This window comes from Cibotium barometz, chromosome 53, assembly GCF_041138505.1.
Source record: "Cibotium barometz isolate CiBa-2024 chromosome 53, ASM4113850v1, whole genome shotgun sequence".
Lineage (NCBI taxonomy): Eukaryota > Viridiplantae > Streptophyta > Polypodiopsida > Cyatheales > Cibotiaceae > Cibotium > Cibotium barometz.
The window spans coordinates 22,179,381-22,201,277 of record NC_141098.1 but is presented as its reverse complement, the minus strand read 5'-3'; the positions used below and the strand labels follow the sequence as shown (position 1 = coordinate 22,201,277).

Sequence of the window (21,897 nt, the reverse complement as noted above, 5' to 3'; positions counted from 1 at the left end):
CTATTTGCACATGCACACATGATTTGCATGCTTGAAACTGTTTTCGCATGACATGTATTTGTGTGTTTGCCTGCTTGACGTGTTACTTACTGAGCGGGGACGCCTGCCAGTGAGTCGTGAAGTCTGCTCTGTATTCTGACGAGTTTTGGTGCATGTGAACAGGTGGTAAGTATGTTGCACATGTTGTTTTTATTATTTTATCTCTAACCTCTTATTTTATAAGGTTAGGTGTTCACATTTATTTAAAAGTGGGCACCCCCTTTGGGCACCCACTTTGGGGCCAAGGTGGGGAGCCCCACTTTTAAGTGAGTGTGGGGGTGGGCATGGTCACCTACCCCCACTAGTCCCCCCACATGCATGCGTGGGTATCACCAAAGTTAACTTCACCTTAATTTTTATAACAAGGGACTCTCTCCTTCAAGCGTGGGCACCCATCGCTTCTATCTGGCGTTTTGTTCATCATCATCGCTTCATCCTACGTGAAGGAACCGGCGACCACCTTTTCGCTGCTGCCTTCTCCATGCAAGCTGTGCATGCTGCTGTACGGCTGCTTCTCCGTTCTCTACCAGGCGACTGAATCTTGCTGCAGGCGACTGCCATCTCCCCCTGTACTGCTGCGCATACCCTCATCGAGACGGCTGCATCATCACAGGCTGCAGGCGGAAGGCCACGTTTCTGCCCCAATCACACTGCAGTCAGGCGCTTCTGCTTCAGGCGGCTGGTGGCTGCGCTGGACATTCAGTAGGGCTGCCCACTACCAAAGCAACAGGCTGGTGGCTGCGCTGGTCATTCAGCAGGGCTGCCCCCCCACCAAAGTAACCAGCTGTGCGCCTGTTCTCCAGCCTGCAGCCCTCTACCCTCAGGCGACTGCATCCCCTTCCTTCTACGCAGCCCACCAAAGCAACTGGCTGTGTGTGTCCAACACCTGCAGGCTGCGTGTGCATCACCAACAAATGGCATCTTGCTTCCAGGACATTGTCCACCACCAGTAAGTTGTGCTCCTTCTCTCACAGCAGGCGGCTGTGGTCTTTTGTGGTGATGCTTGTCTTGATAGTTCTACACGAGGCAACTCTTTCTTCAACAAGGGTGGCTTCATATTCTACACAAACACATCAAGTATTGGTTTTCTATCAACCATCTACAAGTAAGTGAATTTCAGATTTCAATAAAGTATTTTATGTTTAAATCTGATAAAGGATTCATCCCGCTCGGCCAACACCCGTTCGGTGCCGGGTTGTCCAAGCTATATTGGCGAACCTCGGTCCAAAGGTGCTGAGATCGGGAGAGCCAGGCGTTAGTACGAGAGCGCCTGTTTGTGCGTGGTCTCGGAACACCAGTGAGGCGCTCTCCGCGGAAACAAGTGAAAGCACAGGACCGTAGCAATTGGACCACACTAGTGGTCGTTCTGCTTCGAGCTTCTACATCGAAATTCGAGCCTATTTGTTTGGTACTGTTTTCATATGTACATGGACATTATCTGGTTCTTGGAACCCATGGAGCATTGTATTTATTAAATACTCCCAATAAATATATCATATATTGAGGGGGGGTCGGCCCGTTTCGGCCCCAGTGCTGGTGTCCATTTTTCCATTTCATTTCATTTAAATTTCAAGTTGTTTTAAGTTGTCCATTTCAAATTTAAAGTTTTAAAGTAGTGCTATTAAGCGTGTGGGTGTCCAACGGAGTCTTTCCCACTTGACGGGATCGGTTTCATTGGTATCAGAGCACGGTTGTTTCCCTCTTCTTAGTGGGGAAACGAACCTGTGTACTGGACATCCCGCTTTTAGCAAACTTAAAACACAATGGACAGCCAAGGCAACCCTTTGGAAGTGCCAAATTCGAGGGGTCCATCTAGTGCTTCTCGTGGGTCTGATGCCCTGTGTGGTAGGCACAAGCCCCTTGAAAGGATTCTTGATAGTGAATCAAAGGGTAAACTGTCTCCAGGAAAGACAGTTATGCTTGAACAAGAGCCTGATGCTATGAAGGCTGAAATGGAACATATGAGAAAACTTTTGCAGGCTCAAGAGCAAGAGTTAAAGTTTTTACATGAAGATCCCCATCTACAAAGTGCTATTGAAGCCAGGAAGGCTGATGCTATGGTAGATGTAACTTTTGAATCAATGGCTCGTGAAGTGGGCAAGAAACCAAGGGAGTTGGCACTTGCCTATCTCCTTCGCAAAGGTGATATCAAAGAGGGGGATGACGGAGAGCTGAAATTCAGAAATCCACCTCATTTGAAGCATGGAGATCCCGCATCCCAGAGGCTGAAATCTTTTATGCAAAAGGAAGAGGTGACTGTCACCTCTCGACATGCATCTTCTCCCCAAGGCACTAAGCCTGACAGATATATGTATGCCAGTGCTCATGGAGGGCATGAAAGTCACATGCATGCAAGACATGTATCTCATGGTGACAGGTCTACTTCCAGAAAAATTTTGCCTTCTGAGTTGTCTCATGGAGAGACAATGCCATATGCAGGTAAGTCACATGCATCTGAGTTTCGAGTTCGTGGAGCACATGCCACCGTGCCCCATGAAGCTTCTATGACGGCCCATGGAGCCCATGCAAATAGGGCTACCCCGTTGGAAAAGGGGAAAAGAAAAAGAGAAGACCATGAGCCTCATGCCAGGAAGCTCAAGGAATTCAAAGCAGGTGATAAATCTGTCAAATTTGATGTCTTTCATGGTGAACATGATGCTTCTAAGGTGTTAGCATTTGTGGCACAGTTCGACATTGCTTTTAGCGATGAGGACTTCACAGAAAAGTCAAAGGTGCGCCATGCTAGCATGTTTTTGAAAGGGACTGCTGCTCATTGGTGGATCACTGAAAAGATCACCAAGGATCCCATTTCTACTTGGAAGGAATTCAAAGATAGATTTTATGCTCAGTTCTTGCCACCCAATGCAGAGCAAACTCTCACTCAAAAGTGGGACAGGCTGGAACAAAAAGATAACGAGAGTGTGCACCAGTATGTTAACAAATTTTGGAAAGTGTTGCTGGAAGTGACTCCCTTTATGCAAATCACTGAGGATGAAAGAAAAAGGAAGTTTCGTTCTGGATTGCAACCAGCATATAGATCGGGTATTGAATTGCACCCAAAACATACGTTGCAACAGCTCACAGCTTCTGCCCTTGCTACGGAGCAATTGGTGCTTAAGATTAAGCAGGATCAAGGAGGTTCAAAGGGGAAGGACAAGGCTGTCCCAAATCAGCAAAAGGGTGGACAGCCACCTAAAAAGAACTTCCGAGAGCCTTACAAGGGTGGTAAAGCTGAAAATAACACATCTAAAGAACAGGGCCCAAGGAAGAACAAATTCGGCTTAACCCCGGAGCAAAGAGAGCAATATGCTAAGGATGGAAAATGCTTTTCTTGTGGTAGCAAAGACCACATGTTTCGGCAATGCCCAGATCGCAAATCAAAGCACGAGGACAAGCACACCAAAGCTAATGTACATGCAGTTCCTGATGTGCAAGGAAATACAGGTCATGATGCAAAAGAGCGAATGGTTTGCAAGGCTTGGGGGCAAATCAAGGATCAGCCCGCACTCTTCATGTTTGATGACTGTGCAACTGACAATTTCATCTCTATGCAAATAGCAGCTGCATTGGGTATTGAGGTTGAAAACATGGGACCTCAGATTGAAGCCGAAGCTGCATTTATTGGTAAAGAGGTGCAGGTTACCCCTTTGATAGGGAAGTTGCGCATCCATATACAGGGCTACCTTGATAATGAGCATTTCTTAGTTGCTCCACTGAATGGATGTGATGTATTGTTGGGCAAGCCGTGGCACCATAGGCTTGAGCCCCGCAAAGACTACAAGTCCAATATGATTTCTTTTATGCATAAAGGCCGTATGCATTTTATTGATGCTGGCAAAGAAGGGGATTCTATCCCAGTTGTATCACACATCCAAATTAATAAAGCAATGAAAAAGAGTCTTTCAGCGTACTTGATTTTTGTGCGTGATAGTCTTGTGCCAAATCATCAAAATGTGGATGCTATGTCTAATGATAGGCTGAATTTTCTTAATGCATTCAACGACTGTTTTGCTGACTCGTTGCCAGGTGAATTACCTCCCCAAAGGCCCGAAGATCACCGCATAGATCTTGTGCCAGGTAGTTCTCCTCCTAACAAACCCGCATACCGAGTGAGTGCTGCACAACAAGAAGAAATTATGAAGCAGGTAAACGAGCTTTTAGAGAAAGGTTTGGTTCAGCCCAGTTCCTCACCTTACTGCTCTCCTGTGCTTCTTGTTCAAAAGAAGGACGGATCATTCCGTATGTGTGTGGACTATAGAGCTTTGAACAAGCTTACCATCAAGAACAGATTCCCAATTCCACGTATTGATGATATCTTGGATAAGCTTGATGGCTCAGCTTGCTTTAGCAGACTTGATTTGAAGAGTGGTTATCACCAGATCCGAGTGGTGCCACAAGATGTCCATAAGACTGCATTCAGGACAGCCTTCGGATTATATGAATTCTTGGTAATGCCTTTTGGTCTCACCAATGCTCCTGCTACTTTTAATCGTATGATGGATAGGATATTCCGACCCCATCGCAAGTTTACAGGAGTCTTCTTTGATGATATCTTGGTTTTCTCCAAGAATGAGCAGGAACACAGAACTCATTTGGTCACAGTGTTCGAAGAGTTGCGGAAGCATAAACTTTTCGTCAATGCAAAGAAAAGTGGGTTTTTCCTTTCAGAGATTCATTATCTGGGTCATATTGTATCCAAGGACGGAGTTACAATGGATCCTGCAAAGATAGAGACTATTCGGAATTGGCCCGAATTGCAAAACGTACATCAAGTACGTGGTTTTCTGGGATTATGTTCGTATTACAGGCGTTTCATAAGGCATTTCGCCATGATTGCCACTCCTCTACATGATCTCACAAAGAAGAAAACTACTTTCAAATGGACTTCAAAGGAACAGGATGCTTTCTTGCAGCTCAAGCATGCGATCATATATGGTCCAGTATTGATTGTTCCTGACTTGCACAAGTCATTCGTGGTTGAATGTGATGCTTGTGGTGATTGCATAGGAGCTATCCTAAATCAAAAAGGGCATGCAGTTGCATACGAGAGCCGTCGTTTGCATGATGCTGAGCTTCATATGGATATCTATGAGAAAGAGCTCTTGGCTGTAATTCATGCCTTAAAGATTTGGAAACATTACCTTCTTGGGGCTGAATTTGTAGTCAAGACAGATCATCAAAGCTTGAGATACTTTCTATCTCAAACCAAGCTTTCAGAGAAGCAGATGAGAATGGCAAACTTTCTTTCCATGTTTCATTTTCAGATTGTGCATACTCCAGGAAAGAAAAATGAAGTGGCCGATGCACTATCTAGGAGGCCTTATGTTGCTGCAGTCTCAATGGCCTCTCATGGAGATCTATCTGCTATGAGAGATTTGTATCATTTGGATGCTGATTTTTGCCATATATGGACTGATTTGATGGCTGGTCATTCACATGCCTCTTATGTTCTCAATGAGGGTTATCTCATGAAGGATAATTGCCTATGTGTGGTGAAGAATTTGCGTCCAAAGGTTATGGACGAATGTCACGCTCCACCTTATGCTGGTCATAGAGGTATTATGCCTACTCTCGCATGATTCAGAGGTACTTCTTTTGGCCAAGCATGCGTAAAGACATTGAGGCTTATGTGCGTGCATGTATTACTTGCCAAAAGGTGAAATTTGACAGGCAAAAGCCTCCAGGTTTGCTTCAGCCATTGCCTAATCCCTCGCAACCTTGGGAAAGTATCACGATGGATTTTATTATGGATTTGCCTAGATCCCGGCATGGGAATGATGCTATTTGGACTATTGTGGACAGGTTTAGCAAGCAAGCTCATTTCTTGCCCGTCAAGAAAACCATTAAAGCTGATCATATGGTAAAGCTTTTTCTTGCTAATATTTTCAAGCATCATGGTATGCCCAAATCCATTGTTGGGGATAGAGATCCCAAGACTACAAGCCTATTTTGGAGGGCTTTGTTTGATAATATGGGTACTCAGCTTGAGTTTTCATCAGCTTATCATCCCCAAACGGATGGCCAAAGTGAAGCTGCAAATTCAGCCGTGCTGGATTTATTGAAATGTTATGTGGCAGATCAAAAGAGTGCATGGGAGAAGTATCTTCCACTTGTTGAGTTTGCCTACAACAATACGATCCATGCTTCCACGGGCAAGGCTCAATTTGAGATTATTTATGGCAGTGGTCTTGCCACCCATCCTTCGTACAAAGGATGAGATTTTTGCAGATGATGAATATGTTCGTGACTTGGATGTTGCCTTTGGTCAGGTGCGGACAGCCATTGCAAGATCTCAGGATAAGCATAAGATGGCTGCTGACAAGCATAGAAGGGACATGGAAGTCAAAGAAGGTGATTGGGTATTGCTGAAATTTGAGAAGGCTAGGCTTCGGAAGAGGCCAGGGCGAGAAGGATCATATCCTAAGCTTTCTCCTCGCTATTATGGACCCTTCAAGGTGATTCAGAAGATCAATGAAGTGTCCTACATGCTTTCTTTACCTAGTCATTGGAAGATTCACAATGCTTTTAACGTGAGTCTCTTTCGGAAATATGTGGGGCCAGATCCTGATGAGCCTGTCACAGAAGATCCGCCAGAAATTGAAGAGCTTGAGGAGATCCTCCAGCCAGAACAGATTGTTTTTCACAAGGAGAGAAAGCTACCTGCAAGAAAGCTTTCCAGGAGATACCTTGTGAAGTTTAAAAATTATTTGCCTATTGATGCCAAATGGGTAAATGAGGATTATTTTGCAGATTATCCGCAGTTGTTGCAGGCATATCTTGAGGCTTTTCAGTTGAGGTCAACTCTTTAGAACCCCGGGGGGATGTCACCAATTGGCCGACCATTTGGTCCATCTCCAGTTTTTGCGTCTCGTTCACTTGAGGCCAGGCCGGTGTCTCATGTGAAGAGGCCAGTATTTTGCTGACATGGACGGGAGCCAGACTGGTGCCACCCGTGTGTTAGCAGGATGGTGTCGTATGGACGGGAGCCAGACCAGTGCCACCCGTGTATGACCTGGACTGTGTTCGATCCATGGGATTGTCACGCCATGGAAGAGCCAGTATTCGTGCCGTGTTTTGCCTATGGGACTATCACACCATAGGGAGACTCGTGCGTGGAACTATGTCTTACCTATGGGACTGTCACTCCATAGGAAGACCAGGTTTTTATGTTTTTATGTCGTGCCAGTTTTGTGCCGACAGATATTTTGTACTTGTTCCATGAACGGGAGATATGTCCATGTTACTATTTGCACATGCACACATGATTTGCATGCTTGAAACTGTTTTCGCATGACATGTATTTGTGTGTTTGCCTGCTTGACGTGTTACTTACTGAGCGGGGACGCCTGCCAGTGAGTCGTGAAGTCTGCTCTGTATTCTGACGAGTTTTGGTGCATGTGACCAGGTGGTAAGTATGTTGCACATGTTGTTTTTATTATTTTATCTCTAACCTCTTATTTTATAAGGTTAGGTGTTCACATTTATTTAAAAGTGGGCACCCCCTTTGGGCACCCACTTTGGGGCCAAGGTGGGGAGCCCCACTTTTAAGTGAGTGTGGGGGTGGGCATGGTCACCTACCCCCACTAGTCCCCCCACATGCATGCGTGGGTATCACCAAAGTTAACTTCACCTTAATTTTTATAACAAGGGACTCTCTCCTTCAAGCGTGGGCACCCATCGCTTCTATCTGGCGTTTTGTTCATCATCATCGCTTCATCCTACGTGAAGGAACCGGCGACCACCTTTTCGCTGCTGCCTTCTCCATGCAAGCTGTGCATGCTGCTGTACGGCTGCTTCTCCCTTCTCTACCAGGCGACTGAATCTTGCTGCAGGCGGCTGCCATCTCCCCCTGTACTGCTGCGCATACCCTCATCCAGACGGCTGCATCATCACAGGCTGCAGGTGGAAGGCCACGTTTCTGCCCCAATCACACTGCAGTCAGGCGCTTCTGCTTCAGGCGGCTGGTGGCTGCGCTGGACATTCAGTAGGGCTGCCCACTACCAAAGCAACAGGCTGGTGGCTGCACTGGTCATTCAGCAGGGCTGCCCCCCCACCAAAGTAACCGGCTGTGCGCCTGTTCTCCAGCCTGCAGCCCTCTACCCTCAGGCGACTGCATCCCCTTCCTTCTACGCAGCCCACCAAAGCAACTGGCTGTGTGTGTCCAACACCTGCAGGCTGCGTGTGCATCACCAACAAATGGCATCTTGCTTCCAGGACATTGTCCACCACCAGTAAGTTGTGCTCCTTCTCTCACAGCAGGCGGCTGTGGTCTTTTGTGGTGATGCTTGTCTTGATAGTTCTACACGAGGCAACTCTTTCTTCAACAAGGGTGGCTTCATATTCTACACAAACACCACAAGTATTGGTTTTCTATCAACCATCTACAAGTAAGTGAATTTCAAATTTCAATAAAGTATTTTATGTTTAAATCTGATAAAGGATTCATCCCGCTCGGCCAACACCCGTTCGGTGCCGGGTTGTCCAAGCTATATTGGCGAACCTCGGTCCAAAGGTGCTGAGATCGGGAGAGCCAGGCGTTAGTACGAGAGCGCCTGTTTGTGCGTGGTCTCGGAACACCAGTGAGGCGCTCTCCGCGGAATCCAGTGAAAGCACAGGACCGTAGCGATTGGACCACACTAGTGGTCGTTCTGCTTCGAGCTTCTACATCGAAATTCGAGCCTATTTGTTTGGTACTGTTTTCATATGTACATGGACATTATCTGGTTCTTGGAACCCATGGAGCATTGTATTTATTAAATACTCCCAATAAATATATCATATATTGAGGGGGGGGTCGACCCGTTCCGGCCCTAGTGTTGGTGTCCATTTTTCCATTTCATTTCATTTAAATTTCAAGTTGTTTTAAGTTGTCCATTTCAAATTTGTGGTTTTAAAGTTGTGCTATTAAGCGTGTGGGTGTCCAACGGAGTCTTTTCCACTTGACGGGATGGGTTTCACATGAAGTTCCCTTGTCTTTCTTCTTTGTTCCTCCTCAATGGTTAGGTTGATAATCTTCGAGGTAGATGTGCTTTCGGCCTCCTTGTTCTTACCTTTCTTGACCACTTCTATCCATTTCTCCATTTCATCTACTTGCTTTTGCGTCTTCGTGAGCACCTCCACCCACAAGGAGGTCTCCCGGGCCTTCTTTTCTTCTCCCTCTTGAAGTGTTCTCACTTGGGCCTTGATGGTGTTCAGCTCCTCCATCATGACGGGCTGAATTTCACCTTCCTCGAGCTTATGTTGAGCACGTGCTTCTTCTATCTCCTTGAGATTTGCGATCTCTGCATCTTGGGCTGCTATCCGCGCTTCAAGCTTCTTGACTTTGTCAAGAAGGCTCCGGTTGACCATATTAATTGCATTGTCCGTCTCTTTCTTGTGTTGTTGGATGGCTGCCTTGATCAGGTCTTCAATGTCGATCCTCTCCATCTTGTCTTGGGCTGAAAAAGGCTGGTTTCTAGCTAAAAATTAATTAACCCTTGGCCATAGGAAGAGCTCCGTGCGTGTCTACAACGCTTCCCACACAGAGAGAGGCCAGAGGGGGCTGTTGCGAAGAGAGAGAAAGATAGGCAGCAAGCACGAGAGAGAGAGAGAGAGAGAGAGAGAGAGAGAGAGTGGCGGGAGAGGGCTACGAGGAGAGAGAGAGAGAGAGAGAGAGATGGCCGAGTCCTTTTGGGGAAAGCAGAGAGAAGAGAGAGAGCGTCAGCAAGCGGGAGAGGGAGGCGACACAGGTTTGGAGAGAGAGAGAGAGAGAGAGAGAGGGAGAGAGGGCAGCAGGCGGGGCAACAGGCGGGAAAGTGAGGCGACACAGGTTCAAAGAGAGAGAGAGAGAGGGCAGCACGCGGGGCAGTAGGCGGGAGAGGGAGGCGACACAGGTTCGAAGAGAGAGAGGGAGGCGACACAGGTTCGAAGAGAGAGAGAGAGGGCAGCACGCGGGAGAGGGAGGCGACACAGGTTCGAAGAGAGAGAGACTAGAGTGTGTATGTAGCAGGTTCGAAGAGAGAGGGCAGCACGCGGGAGAGGGAGGCGACACAGGTTCGAAGAGAGAGAGGTATGAGAGAGAGAGAGAGAGAGAGAGAGAGAGAGATGGGCCGAGCTTGGGAGCTGGTGGGTAAGAGCCTACAGGTTTTTCTGTCGACTTGCCTAAGCTTGCAGGTGGCGTTGCTACGTTTTTCTGCCGACTTGCCTAAGCTTGCAGGTGGCGACTAGCGCAATCAACACCGCATTTTTTTAATCTTTTTTCCCGAATATTTTTATTGGCAGCTAAGCCTACATGTCACCTATAATCCTTAGTTTTTTTTAAAAGCCAAGCCCGTTGCCCGTCGTCCACGTGGTTTTTTTTTTAGAAGAACGCTGCCCAGGCACCGGGCTTTATTTTTCTTTTACCATGTCGGCACACGGGTTCGAGCAGTACACGTAACTTTTTTAAAAATTATTACAATTGGGGGCCAGCAAGCACTACACGTAGCTTTTTAAAAAAAATTGCTAATGAATCCACACCTATAATCCTGAGTTTTTTTTTTAGCCAAGTTCGTTGCTCGTTGTCCATGTGGTTTTTTTTTTAAAAGCCCGCTGCCCACACGATTTGGGTATTTTTCCCAACAACAGGCTTTTTTTTTTAATACCATGTCGGCATACGAATTCAAGCGCTAGCCAGTACACGTAGCTTTTTAAAAAAATATTACAATTGGGGCCTGGGCATTGACCAGCGAGCTCTACACACGTAGCTTTTCTTTTTAGAACCGCTACACGTAGGTTTTTTTTTTAACTTTTGAGTTCAAAACGTACTCAAACGTACGCATGTATTAAACGACCTTTATCAAACAAAACGCGTTCAGGACCCAACCTTGGGTGCATCCACCACTAAAATCCTCCAAAAAGGGCTCTACTTTGTCGAGTCTGCCATGCGGTCCGATAGAGAAGGTGAGTAAGGCGGAACTCTCATCAGCGCCATGGACGGCCAAGGGTATGTCATGTCTGTGGCAACGAACACTCCCAACCACGGGGGGGGGGGGGGGGGGGGGGGCAACTACGGGGGCAGAGAGAGGGTCCGGGATCAAGACCAACCACTCCGAGGGATGAAAGAGTCCATGTCAAGGCTAAGTCTATCCCGACTCCATATCCTAGTGAGGATCATCTCCTAGCCTGTGGGGGCCAATCTCCGAGTGACCAAGCGGGACCCATACTCAAAGCTCCCCACGACACGTGCGGACAAGCCCTCAACATATGACCATCGGGCAAATGGACTAGGGGGTTCCATATCAAAGGCTGTGGCTGCAAATCTGTCCTCAAATGCAGGGCTACAGCCACCACGAGCCTGCAACTCCATGAAAATCCATCTCGAACTCTTGGCCAAGGACCTCCCAACACTAGAGTGCAGGGAGAGATCCTAGCTAGGAGGAAGACCTTTCAGGGCTCGCCACCCAGAAGAAGTCCGCGAACTATCAACTTGCCCAAAAGGACGCCGCTCTGAATAGGGGGGTCAATGATGCCAAGGTCCATAGCATTCCACACGTATGGCAGTCCCCCCCAGAGTCGAGATTGAATGATCACTCTCCAAGCCACCTTGGCTCTGGCAAGCCGCCCATCATTACCAGCCCAAATAGCATAGTTCACCACCACAACGCGGCCAGCTAAGGAAAGCCTCGCTAAATTCCAATATAGCTACTTCTTCCGAATGCTCAAAAGAAGAGGGGCTAACTGCTACTCCGGGGAAATATGGATACCAACCTGGCATTCAAGATAACAAACTAGAGTGCCACTCAAGATCCGCTGAAAAACCTCAACTGGCCTCCGACTTGGGGTGGGTCATGTGCCAACCCAGAATCCACACAACTCGTGCCGGTTGATCTATGTGCTGGATGTACAGCAAAAGATCCCTATCACATCGGCAAATCTCTAGAGATTCCCCTTCCCCGCATCTCAGGATAAGTATGGGGGGGGGGGGGGGGATCAAGACCAACTACGGGGGGAGAGAGGGGGTCCGGGATCGAGACCAACTACGGGGGGAGAGAGGGGGTCCAGGATCAAGACCAACCACTCCGAGGGATGAAAGAGTCCATGTCAAGGCTAAGTCTATCCCGACTCCATATCCTAGTGAGGATCATCTCCTAGCCTGTGGGGGCCAATCTCCGAGTGACCAAGCGGGACCCATACTCAAAGCTCCCCACGACACCTGTGGACAAGCCCTCAACATATGACCATCGGGCAAACGGACTAGGGGGTTCCATATCAAAGGCTGTGGCTGCAAATCTGTCCTCAAATGCAGGGCTACAGCCACGAGCCTGCAACTCCACGAAAATCCATCTCGAACTCTTGGGACACTAGAGTGTGGGGAGAGATCCTAGCTAGGAGGAAGACGTTTCAGGGCTCGCCACCCAGAAGAAGTCCGCGAACTATCAACTTGCCCAAAAGCACGCGGCTCTGAATAGGGGGGTCAATGATGCCAAGATCCATAGCATTCCACACGTATGGCAGTCCCCCCCGGAGTCGAGATTCAATGATCACTCTCCAGGCCACCTTGGCTCTGGCAGGCCGCCCATCATTACCAGCCCAAAAAAAGTTGCAGATCAACCATTGAACCTAAACAATGCAAGCCTGGGAAAAGGCCCAGCAAGAGGTGATGTACCACATAGTGGCATAGTTCACCACCACAACCCGGCCAGCTAAGGATAGCCTGGCTGAACTCCAACATAGCTACTTCTTCCGAATGCTCAAAAGAAGAGGGGCTAACTGCTACTCCGGGGAAATATGGATACCAACCTGGCATTCAAGATAATGAACTGGAGTGCCACTCAAGATCCGCTGAAAAACCTCAACTCGCCTCCGAGTTGGGGTGGGTCATGTGCCAACCCAAAATCCACACAACTCGTGCCAGTTGATCTATGTGCTGGATGTACAGCAAAAGATCCATATCACATTGGCAAATCTCTAGAGATTCCCCTTCCCCGCATCTCAGGATAATGGGGGGGGGGGGGGGGTCGAGACCAACTACGGCGGGAGAGAGGGGGTCCGGGATCGAGACCAACTACATGGGGAGAGATGTCAGAATACGCAGCGGAGATGATGACCAGATCTGGGAACACAAGAGCAAAAACGCAGGCAGAAAAACAGCACAAGAGAAAGAGAGATGTAGGCGTGAAACTCTGCTCTGATATACACAAGAAGATCCCGAATATGATACAAATAAGGTATGGGGGTTGGGGGCCTATTTATATGCCCCTAGGTAGGCAGTCGGCCTGCTGAAGAAGCCTCCACGACTGCAACAACAGTCGGCCAGCAGCAGGTCAAGCCCACGACTGCATACATCCAGTCGGCCAGCATAACAGAGGTCCACGACTGATGTCCAGGCAGTCGGCCAGCTACTGATCCTCCAGCCGCCTCAGGGCTGCCTCCCAAGCCTCAGAAAAATGGGAAAAAACAGGGGGAAAATATGGGGAGTGAGGAAAAATGATAAAACACCTCATAAGGGCGGGCACACCCACAACAAAGGCCCTGGTGTATAAATCTAGACAGGAGATGACTTCTAACACCCCCTCTCAGCTCCTGGCTGTGTAACCAACCACCACAGGGAGCTAGGGTGCCGCCTGAGCAAATCCTGAGATAGCGACTTCGTGAAGAGGTCCACCGTACTGTCCTCCGTCGAACAGAACTCCAGCAAGATGTCATCAGCAAACGATCTGTTCACGAACAAAGTGCCTCTGGATGACCATGGGTTCCTCCAGTGGAAGCCCAAACCTGCAATGCAACCTCTGCATCCGCACTACCTCACAAACAACATCACAAACAGCCCGGTACTCTGCCTCTGTTCTCGACAAGGCAAAAGAAGACTGTCTCCAACTGCTCCGTAAAACTGCTCCTGGGCCTGAAGTAGATCCCCTCGTGTCCGGATCTCCTCCCCAAACTGAGTCACTCCAACCGTGGAGTCAGACTCCATCCAACAATCCCCCTCCTGTGTACAAGAGTCCATGATCCTTCGCATGCCGCAGAAACCACAGGAAACGCAATCCTGCCTCCCAAAGAGTCATCCGCAACCATGAGCTCAACTGCCTCATCAGGAAGCTCTCATCCAAACTGGTGTCCATCAACCAGATCAATGAACCATACAGCTTCTGAGTCAAAGAGGCATCACACAGCCCACAAGGATCAACACCTGTTACGGTGCACAAACAAGTCCTGGAAGCCTGATGAAACCTGTCAACCACCCTCTCTGAATCCGGAACCACAAAGCCTAGAGAAACCACCTCCTTCTGCAAGTAAGCACCTGCCGCCTGCCTGGCTTTCCGAAAGGTCCCCGTGGAAAGAACATCCTCGTCAACTGGAGGTTCTATGTCCCGAACATGACGAGACATCAGAGCATAAGTGACCTGTTCAGCTTCCTCTGACTGACGAACACGGGAACTACCAACATCAGTACTGGAAAGTTCCTGCCAACTGCTGCCATCTGCTGGCAAGCTATCCACCATCTGGTCCCGGAAAGCCCGCACCTGCAGCGTATCCACACTTGAGTAGCCATTACCAGACTGCCACTCATCACAACCCTGAGGACCTGGGAGAGAGAGTGCTGAAAGCCTGTAAACTCCATTCTCCACTCCGCCTTCCCAAACCACTTGGCCTGTTGCTTTGTCCCACAGAGCAACAAAATGCTCATCAAACTCCACCCGTACGCCAGTCTTGCAAACCTGGTGCACTGACAACAGATGAAAACCAAGTGCCGGAACATACAACACCTGGGAGGAATGCTTTCCCCCTCTGCCATCGGGAACGATCTCCATTCTGCCCTCATTGTGAACTGGGATAGTGGACGTATCCCCAGTAAGAATATGACCAGAACACCTGCAGAGATCCTGTAAACCGGAACGGGAAGGAGTCATGTGCCTGGAAGCACCACTATCGAGAATCCACTCCCGAGTATCCGTTGCGGAGAGTCCTCCAATCTCCTCCCTGCCTGAAGAAAATGAAGCATCGGTGTCCATCACCTCCAAGTGCACAAAAGCCGGAGTCTTCATGATTGCTGCTGAGGAGTCTTCACCCTTCTCGGTCTTCCGCTTGGGACACTGCCTCCAGTAGTGGCCTTTCTCGCCACAATCATTACAGGTCCTCTCTGCCTTTAGTTTCTCGCGGTCAGAAACGGACGTCTTCTCAGAAGACTTCTCAGATGAAGCCTTCCCTTCGCCCGAGTTACGGCCTTTCGGCCGTTGGCCAGTAAAGGCCTCCGAACCACCACCCTGAGGAGGGTTCGTGAATCGTTCCTCTTGGTCCAGGACCATGGGCACAAGCTCCTCCCACGTGATGGTGCTGAGCCTGCCACTGGTAATCAACGACGAGTAAAATGCTGAGTACGAAGAGGGCAAGTGTGTTAGCAACGTGATGGCCATGTCCTCTGACGATATCTCCTTCCCAGCCTGAAGAACTTCCTGCTGAAGAGCCTGCAGCTTGTTAATATGCTCCCGCATCGTCGACGACTTTCCAGGGCTCATAACCCGCATCTGTACTTCCAAGGAAATCCTCTTCATGGGTGACACCCTGTTGTAAAGTGAGGCCAGATGCTGCCATATACCTCTGGCCAGCATCATATGCTTTACATGATTGATTACCTGCGGTGTGCAGTTGAGGAAAATAAACGAACAGACCCTGGCGTTGACACGATCCCACATCTGTGTCTGTGCCTCCCGGTCCTTTCGGATCGACGGTAACTCCCCTTCCTCTACTTCCGGCCATGGAACACCAACAATGACGAAATCGGCGAGGTCGTAGGACTCCAGAACAGATTCCATCATCACCTTCCATATGCCGTAGTTGCTCCCGTCCAACTGACGGTCCACCGGGAACGTGGGGAGTGTCGGGATCTTCACATGTCTCTCGGCCATCTCAAACAGATCTGCCATAGCGGGGATGTACTCTGAAAAGGGTGGGTGGGTGGGAACAAAGAAGAACTAAAACCTGCAAGTGGCTGTCCAGCACATCAGCCCGCCTTCCTCTTGCTTCTCCTCTTCCCGATCAGCCCAAAGCAGTCCACCAATCAGCCACAAAACAGTCCCCCTCTTGCTCACAAAAATCCCAAGACCTATCTAGAGCCTAGGCTCTGATACCATGTCAGAATACGCAACGGAGATGATGACCAGATCTGGGAACACAAGAGCAAAAACACAGGCAGAAAAACAGCACAAGAGAAAGAGAGATGTAGGCGTGTAACTCTGCTCTGATATACACAAGAAGATCCCGAATATGATACAAATAAGGTATGGGGGCTGGGGGCCTATTTATATGCCCCCAGGTAGGCAGTCGGCCTGCTGAAGAGGCCTCCACGACTGCAACAACAGTCGGCCAGCAGCAGATCAAGCCCACGACTGCATACATCCAGTCGGCCAGCATAACAGAGGTCCACGACTGATGTCCAGGCAGTCGGCCAGCTACTGATCCTCCAGCCGCCTCAAGGCTGCCTCCCAAGCCTCAGAAAAATGGGAAAAAACAGGGGAAAAATACGAGGAGTGAGGAAAAATGATAAAACACCTCATAAGGGCGGGCACACCCACAACAAAGGCCCTGGTGTATAAATCTAGACAGGAGATGACTTCTAACAAGAGAGGGGGTCCGGGATCAAGACCAACCACTCCGAGGGATGAAAGAGTCCATGTCAAGGCTAAGTCTATCCCGACTCCATATCCTAGTGAGGATCATCTCCTAGCCTGTGGGGGCCAATCTCCGAGTGACCAAGCGGGACCCATACTCAAAGCTCCCCACGACACGTGCGGACAAGCCCTCAACATATGACCATCGGGCAAACGGACTAGGGGGTTCCATATCAAAGGCTGTGGGGCTGCAAATCTGTCCTCAAATGCAGGGCTACAGCCACAAGCCTGCAACTCCATGAAAATCCATCTCAAACTCTTGGCCAAGGACCTCCCAACACTAGAGTGCGGGGAGAGATCCTAGCTAGGAGGAAGACCTTTCAGGGCTCGCCACCCAGAAGAAGTCCCCGAACTATCAACTTGCCCAAAAGCACACAGCTCTGAATAGGGGGGTCAATGATGCCAAGGTCCATAGCATTCCACACGTATGGCAACCCCACCCCCCCCCCCGCCCCCCCCCCGCGGAGTCGAGATTGAATGATCACTCTCTAGGCCACCTTGGCTCTGGCAGGCCGCCCATCATTACCAGCCCAAATAAAGTTGCAGATCAACCATTGAACCTGAACAATGCAACCCTGGGAAAAGGCCCAGCAAGAGGTGATGTACCACATAGTGGCATAGTTCACCACCACAACCCGGCCAGCTAAGGAAAGCCTGGCTGAACTCCAATATAGCTATTTCTTCCGACTTCTCAAAAGAAGAGGGGCTAACTGCTACTCCGGGGAAATATGGATACCAACCTGGCATTCAAGATAACGAACTGGAGTGCCACTCAAGATCCGCTGAAAAACCTCAACTGGCCTCCGAGTTGGGGTGGGTCATGTGCCAACCCAGAATCCACACAACTCGTGCCAGTTGATCTATGTGCTGGATGTACAGCAAAAGATCCCTATCACATCGGGGTCCGGGATCGAGACCAACTACGGGGGGAGAGAGGAGGTCCGGGATCAAGACCAACCACTCCGAGGGATGAAAGAGTCCATGTCAAGGCTAAGTCTATCCCGACTCCATATCCTAGTGAGGATCATCTCCTAGCCTGTGGGGGCCAATCTCCGAGTGACCAAGCAGGACCCATACTCAGCTCCCCACGACACATACGGACAAGCCCTCAACATATGACCATCGGGAAAACGGACTAGGCGGTTCCATATCAAAGGCTGTGGCTGCAAATCTGTCCTCAAATGCAGGACTACAGCCACGAGCCTGCAACTCCATGAAAATCCATCTCCAACTCTTGGCCAAGGACCTCCCAACACTAGAGTGCGGGGAGAGATCCTAGCTAGGAGGAAGACCTTTCAGGGCTCGCCACCCAGAAGAAGTCCCCGAACTATCAACTTGCCCAAAAGGACGCAGCTCTGAATAGGGGGGTCAATGATGCCAAGGTCCATAGCATTCCACACGTATGGCAGTCCCCCCTGGAGTCGAGATTGAATGATCACTCTCCAGGCCACCTTGGCTCTGGCAGGCCGCCCATCATTACCAACCCAAATAAAGTTGCAGATCAACCATTGAACCTGAACAATGCAACCCTGGGAAAAGGCCCAGCAAGAGGTGATGTACCACATAGTGGCATAGTTCACCACCACAACCCGGCCAGCTAAGGAAAGCCTGGCTGAAACTCCAATATAGCTACTTCTTCCGAATGCTCAAAAGAAGAGGGGCTAACTGCTACTCCGGGGAAATATGGATACCAACCTGGCATTCAAGATAACGAACTGGAGTGCCACTCAAGATCCGCTGAAAAACCTCAACTGGCCTCCGAGTTGGGGTGGGTCATGTGCCAACCCAGAATCCACACAACTCGTGCCAGTTGATCTATGTGCTAGATGTACAGTAAAAGATCCCTATCACAACGGCAAATCTCTAGAGATTCCCCTTCTCCGCATCTCAGGATAAGTGGGGGGGGGGGGGGGATCGAGACCAACTATGGGGGGAGAGAGGGGGTCCAGGATCAAGACCAACCACTCCGAGGGATAAAAGAGTCCATGTCAAGGCTAAGTCTATCCCGACTCCATATCCTAGTGAGGATCATCTCCTAGCCTGTGGGGGCCAATCTCCAAATGACCAAGCGGGACCCATACTCAAAGCTCCCCACGACACGTGCGGACAAGCCCTCAACATATGACCATCGGGCAAACGGACTAGGGGGTTCCATATCAAAGGCTGTGGCTGCAAATCTGTCCTCAAATGCAGGGCTACAGCCACGAGCCTGCAACTCCATGAAAATCCATCTCCAACTCTTGGCCAAGGACCTCCCAACACTAGAGTGCGGGGAGAGATCCTAGCTAGGAGGAAGACCTTTCAGGGCTCGCCACCCAGAAGAAGTCCGGGAACTATCAACTTGCCCAAAAGGACGCGGCTCTGAATAGGGGGGTCAATGATGCCAAGGTCCATAGCATTCCACACGTATGGCAGTCCCCCCCGGAGTCGAGATTCAATGATCACTCTCCAGGCCACCTTGGCTCTGGCAGGCCGCCCATCATTACCAGCCCAAATAAAGTTGCAGATCAAATATTGAACCTGAACAATGCAAGCCTGAGAAAAGGCCCAGCAAGAGGTGATGTACCACATAGTGGCATAGTTCACCACCACAACCCGGCCAGCTAAGGAAAGCCTGGCTGAAACTCCAATATAGCTACTTCTTCCGAATGCTCAAAAGAAGAGGGACTAACTGCTACTCCGGGGAAATATGGATACCAACCTGGCATCCAAGATAACGAACTGGAGTGCCACTCAAGATCCGCTGAAAAACCTCAACTGGCCTCCGAGTTGGGGTGGGTCATGTGCCAACCCAGAATCCACACAACTCGTGCCAGTTGATCTATGTGCTGGATGTACAGCAAAAGATCCCTATCACATCGGCAAATCTCTAGAGATTCCCTTTCCCCGCATCTCAGGATAAGTATGTTGCTATGTCATCAGCAAACTCTCAGTCAAGCAACTCCTCTTGCGCATGGATGGAAAGATGCAACCCTTGAAGCCCTGTCTCCTCTGCCGACAGAAAACTGCTCATTGCCTCGACAATAAGGTGCTAGTGGACAGCTCTTCCAGACCGAGCAAGACAGCGAAAATCTATCACCTTTGGCCCCCTAGATGAGAGCCTGACTGTGCGAAGCCGAATAGAACCTAGAAACACCTCAAACCCAGTCCACGGGAAATCCCATCCGGCACATCGTCCCCTCCCGAAAGCCCCCGTCCACCCTATCATAGGATTTCTCAAAATCCAGAAGGAGAAATATAAGATCATACTGCCTCAACCTAGCTGAAGCAATCGCCTCCCAAAAAGTGAAGATATTGTCCAGAATGCTCCACTCCTAGACAAAATCCATGTGCATGCCATGTATCAAATCAGGGAGTAAAGGTTGCAGTCTCCATCTGATGGCTTTGGCTAAGATTCTATAGGCGGTCCCTAGGAGGGTGATGGGTCTCCACTACCGAATCTCCAATTTGTCACCACCCTCCTTGGGAATTAAACGAATCAATCCCTCTGACATCCTCTCTGGCATGGAGCCCATGGTCATAATCTCATTGAAAGCGGCTTTAAAGCCGCCTTCCATGAGATCCCAATGATGAAGAAATAGGGAGGTACTTTGGACAATTAGACTTCTCAGTTTCCCACCTGGTAATGCACTAGAGCACAGTGAAGTATTTGTTACAGTTTTTCATCCAATTTCTATTTGTCACTCTTATATCAATAACGCATTTACTCCACAGTTTCAATCCATTGATCTGCTAGGTGCTTCTACGATTCTATCTTTAGTGCAGCAAATGCACATTCCACCAACTCTCCTACTCAATACTCTTCTGTTTTTGATCCTGTCACTATCAAGGAATGATCATTACTAAAGCCCCACCATGATAGCCAAAGCCTTAGCATACCTCACCTTGAAATCACATTTCTGATTAACTTTTGTGAAAATAAAATAGTACTATGGTGAATTGCTCTGATATACACCACTCCCACCAATTGAAAAACCAATAGGCTGCCACCCATAATTAGAGATAGTAAGGATCTATGTCCAATGTTTTCTCCACCAGTCCTGCCCCAAATTAGCCAGTTTCAACAATGAAGAAGCCATCCAACTTCCATTTCAACAAGGATTTCCTACTCCACTGCCCTGCTACTGTAAAACAATCCTCATTGACATTTGAGACTCACTGCTCGCCTAAAAGAGCTAGTTGCGGAAGCAGGAAGTCTGCCCCAATCCCTCGCTTCACTGTGTTTTCCCATGATTATCCAAGATAAATCCCAGCAAGAATGTTCTTCTTATGGATATGCACTGTGCCAAGTGAATGGCTTTGTGTTAACCAGTCTGCAAGTATAGTGAGCAACTGAGTGTTAAAATATTGTTAGCTACCTTGAGAGAATAAAGCGTCTGACTAGCAAGGGTGTTACTCGACCTCTTCAGAGTAACAATGGCATACCGGAGGCATGAAAACAAACTTAAAAGAGAATCGCACCTGTAAGGTACCACATAGGGTGCTGCTATTACACAAGGGACCTGATATAACTCTGCTAGATGCCATCCTTCCTATAAGAAAAGTAATAACAATTAAAATGAGTGCAAATTCCTACTATGTTCTATCCACTTTTGAAGATAAAATTTTGGGGCAAGACTAATGACACACATACATCTACAACGAAGTAAAGAGTTACTCAAACTTACCAATGCAAAGAAGTTTATAATGATAAAATCCCGATTATGTCTAAGCTCAGAGCCCATGATCCTATCCACTGCCTTGAGGCATTCTTGTCTATGTTGTTGCTCAGTCTTCGACTTCCCATAATCATTTAGATGGGATGCAGCTATTCAAAAATGAAGATCATATCAAATATCACTTCTGGCCTCATTGAAAATGATTTCAGTACAGGACAGTCTGCTACCAGATAGTGCGGCCAGCCCCCAGCCCAAGAGGGAAAAAAGAAAAGCTTACCAATAGTCTCTGTGGTGTGTTCGGGTTGAGGCATGCTTTCTTGCACAACAGTTCCTGGCATGATTTGTGCCAGACAAGTGGTGGACAAAACTGGGGGAGATGCAATAGGAACAAATACAACTCCCAAAGACGACAGTGGCCTCATTAAACTCTGTCAAAGCAGGACCGTGGAGGTCATACATACATTTATTGAGCAAAAGTGAACCTTTAGCATAAAATGCACTAATTGCAAAGCCACACAAGATCAGAATGAGCAATCTGTAAGATAAGACCAGCCACGCTTGAAGGCTACACA

At 48.7% G+C, this 21,897-nt stretch overlaps 2 protein-coding genes across 3 annotated transcripts in view; both read right to left on the bottom strand.

Annotated features, from left to right (window-relative positions):
- Nucleotides 1-21,897, bottom strand: part of LOC147608410 (UDP-Glycosyltransferase superfamily protein) — a 93,382-nt gene that overhangs the window by 43,846 nt on the left and 27,639 nt on the right. For both annotated transcript variants that reach the window (XM_086789529.1, XM_086789530.1), the window contains exons 3-5: nt 21,603-21,753; nt 21,335-21,474; nt 21,129-21,199 (exon numbers count right to left, since the gene is read on the bottom strand). In XM_086789529.1, the coding sequence (XP_086645655.1) occupies nt 21,129-21,199; nt 21,335-21,474; nt 21,603-21,753 (362 nt within the window). The remainder of the gene's footprint in view (nt 1-21,128; nt 21,200-21,334; nt 21,475-21,602; nt 21,754-21,897) is intronic.
- Nucleotides 8,806-9,563, bottom strand: LOC147608411 (uncharacterized). The gene has a single exon (XM_086789531.1). The coding sequence runs from the start codon at nt 9,463-9,465 to the stop codon at nt 8,944-8,946; it is 522 nt and encodes a 173-aa protein (XP_086645657.1). The 5' UTR covers nt 9,466-9,563; the 3' UTR covers nt 8,806-8,943.

Coding starts and splice junctions, on each gene's coding strand:
- LOC147608411 (XM_086789531.1), bottom strand. CDS start 9,465: ATGGAGAGGATCGACATTGAAGACCTGATCAAGGCAGCCATCCAACAA.